At 45.9% G+C, this 2,774-nt stretch overlaps 1 protein-coding gene across 1 annotated transcript; it reads left to right on the forward strand.

Annotated features, from left to right (window-relative positions):
* Positions 1-1,493: 1,493 nt before the first annotated feature.
* LOC138909681 (uncharacterized) lies at positions 1,494-2,054 on the forward strand. Its single transcript, XM_070200892.1, has 2 exons — positions 1,494-1,753; positions 1,892-2,054. Exons 1-2 carry the CDS (start codon positions 1,494-1,496, stop codon positions 2,052-2,054), a joined length of 423 nt encoding a protein of 140 aa, XP_070056993.1.
* The last annotated feature ends 720 nt before the right edge of the window (positions 2,055-2,774 follow it).

The raw sequence follows: 2,774 nt of genomic DNA on the forward strand, positions 1-2,774 counted from the left end.
ATTATGATTGAAACAATGATTGAGATTGAGATAATGATTGTGATTGTGGTAGATCTCTTTGGATGAAATGGCCTAGGCGATCGGGCCGTGATCGGACTCCGTGCTTAAATCACGGTGGTATATCGGTGCTAAGATCTCCCAACCTAAAATATGAAAATTTACTTGAAAACTTGTCTTGCTCCTAACTTGATGTTTTGGTATTGTTTGAGGCTCCCATTGAATTTATGATTGACCTTCCTTGTGTTATCGTTCGTTCTATTGAGAGGGTGTTTAGTCATTCATACTAGTACTATTCCATATGTGCTAATATCCCTTTTTATGGGGGAGCTTCATCTTTAATGGATGCAGGTGATTCCACCGTAGGCGACTTTGAACATTGATAGCGGCACACCCTCTTCCCAACTGACTTGGTGTGCCCCACTCCATATCGGGGTCGTATATCTTTTGTTCCTTGTGTATTATGTTTTGGGGTATAGCCGGGGCCTTATTGCCGGCACTATCATCGTACTCCTTTATATCTATCAGAGGCTCTGTAGACATAGTATGAATGGTATGTTAGTGTTGGGGAAGTCAAACTAGTAATGTTGTATTTGTATCACATGTTCCACTTCAAACTATAAAAGTGTATGTATTTTGAAATTTATAAATGATGTAACTAATGATAAGGGATCGGTGTTGTTCACATGATCCTCCCCATTGTCTAATTAATGAAATGGATCTTTCCTTTATTCATGAGTGAGTTTGGGTAGAAGGTATTGTACATGCTTGCTCGGCCGGGTTATCTTGGTTGAGCGCCGGGTGCGCTCCCTGAGGTCGGGGCATGAAAAACTTGGTATTAGAGCATAAGGTTTTAAAATGTCTTTGGATGTCTCAGAGCCGTGTCTAGTAGAGTCCTTCTTATCAGTATGTTGCTGACCACATCCATAATTAGGAGGCTACTTGGGCATTTAGGAAAAACACTCTTCTTTGATGTTCTAGATCGTGCGACAAAGCTGATTGTAAGATTGTTCCTCCTCTAACTCGTGCATTGCTATAATTTTCAGTACATGGAACCTAGGAAGAAAGCAAGAACTGGCCAAGGAGACAATGCTGCCCCAGGAGTGGCAGTTGATTCTTTACTTGATAATGCGGGTGAGCACCCGAGGGGTGAGAATATTCCCCCGACTACTACACTGCCTGATTTCACTACACCTGATTAGACTGCGCCAGTTCCTGCACCTACTGATGGTTCAACGATCCCTCTAACTGATATTCTATTTCCACCTCTAGCCCTAGTTTCCGGTCCCAATGTTTTTGAGGGGGATCTTAGTAGAGCCATGCAAATGTTGGCTCAGATAGTGGCTTCTCAAGCCCAAAGATCAAATGTTGCACCTACTTCTTCCAGTCAGCCAGGGGAATCTGCTAGTTCCGGGGTGAACAAGTTTCTTCAGTTAGATCCTCTAGTGTTCATGGGTACTAATCCCGAGGAGGACCCCCAGAACTTTATTGATGAGATGCACAAGACTCTTTGGGTTATGCATGCTACTGAGACGGAAGCAGTGGTGTTGGCTTCCTACCGCCTAAAAGAGGTGGCATATTATTGGTTTGAATTGTGGGAGGAGTCCCGTGAGGAGGGGAGCCCTCCGGCGAGGTGGAGTGAGTTCGCCGATGCCTTCATAGATAATTTCTTTCCTGCCGAGACTAAGGCAGCCGGCGCCGTTGAGTTTGAGAGCTTAAGGCAAGGTAGCTTGAGTGTGTGGGAGTATCATATAAGGTTTGCACGCCTGTCCAAGTGTGCTATATACATGTTGCCCACTATGGAGGCTAGAGTGCGCCAGTTTGTGCAGGGCCTTAGCACTTTGGTTATCAATGAGGCCACTACAACTGCCTTGAATTCTGATATGAAATATAGGAAGATGGTGGCATTTACTCAAGCTACAGAGAACCGTAAGTTGAAGAATAAAATAGAGCAAGAGGGTAGCAGCAAGGCCCGGTTCGCGGGCCACTTTGGTGGTGGTGGTGGTAGCTCAGCATTCAGGGGAGGGTCATCAGGGCCATCCCAGTATTTTGCTTAGTCTTTAGTTAGTTCACCGCCATCAGGGCCCAGTCAACAGCAGTGGAGTCATTTTAGGCCCGCTCAAGGCAATAGGGGATCCTACTAGCAGGGTCGGCCTGTTGGGAGATTCCAGCAGCAATGGAGGCCCCCATGCCCTAGGTGTGGAAATATGTACTTGGCAATCTACTACATGAACCTACCGATATGCTATGGGTGCGGATTGAGGGGTCACATTTAGAGGGATTGTCGTTCGTCCTGCCAGTATGTGGGCAGGGGTACGGTACGGCTAGCCAGTTCTGCAGCTACTGCATCCGTATCACCTCTTCTAGCTCGAAGAACTCCAGCACCCGCAGGGCGTGATGCAGCTAGGGGTGGTACACAAAGTTCGGGAGGATCCAGCCATTTCTATGCTATGAAGGGTCGCCATAGTTCAGAGGCTTCTCCAGATGTTGTCAAAGGTATATTGATTGTCCAATCTCATGATATGTATGCTCTTATTGATCCCGGTTAGACACCGATGTTTAGGCACCTACACATGAGTCTGTGCCGGTTGTGAATGAATTTCTGGAGGTCTTTTCGGATGAGCTCCCTGGGATTCAACCAGATAGGGAGATTGATTTTGGGATTGATTTGATGCCGGGAATGCAGCCTATATCTATTCCACCCTACATAATGGCGCCGACAGAATTGAAGTAGCTAAAGGAACAATTGAAGGATTTGTTAAAGAAAGTTTTTGTTC

The sequence above is a fragment of the Nicotiana tomentosiformis genome, chromosome 4 (genome assembly GCF_000390325.3).
Source record: "Nicotiana tomentosiformis chromosome 4, ASM39032v3, whole genome shotgun sequence".
NCBI classification, from domain to species: Eukaryota; Viridiplantae; Streptophyta; class Magnoliopsida; order Solanales; family Solanaceae; genus Nicotiana; species Nicotiana tomentosiformis.

Coding starts and splice junctions, on each gene's coding strand:
- LOC138909681 (XM_070200892.1), top strand. CDS start 1,494: ATGCACAAGACTCTTTGGGTTATGCATGCTACTGAGACGGAAGCAGTG. Junction 1,754..1,891: donor GTGTGGGAGTATCATATAAG/GTTTGCACGCCT, acceptor TATGAAATATAG/GAAGATGGTGGCATTTACTC.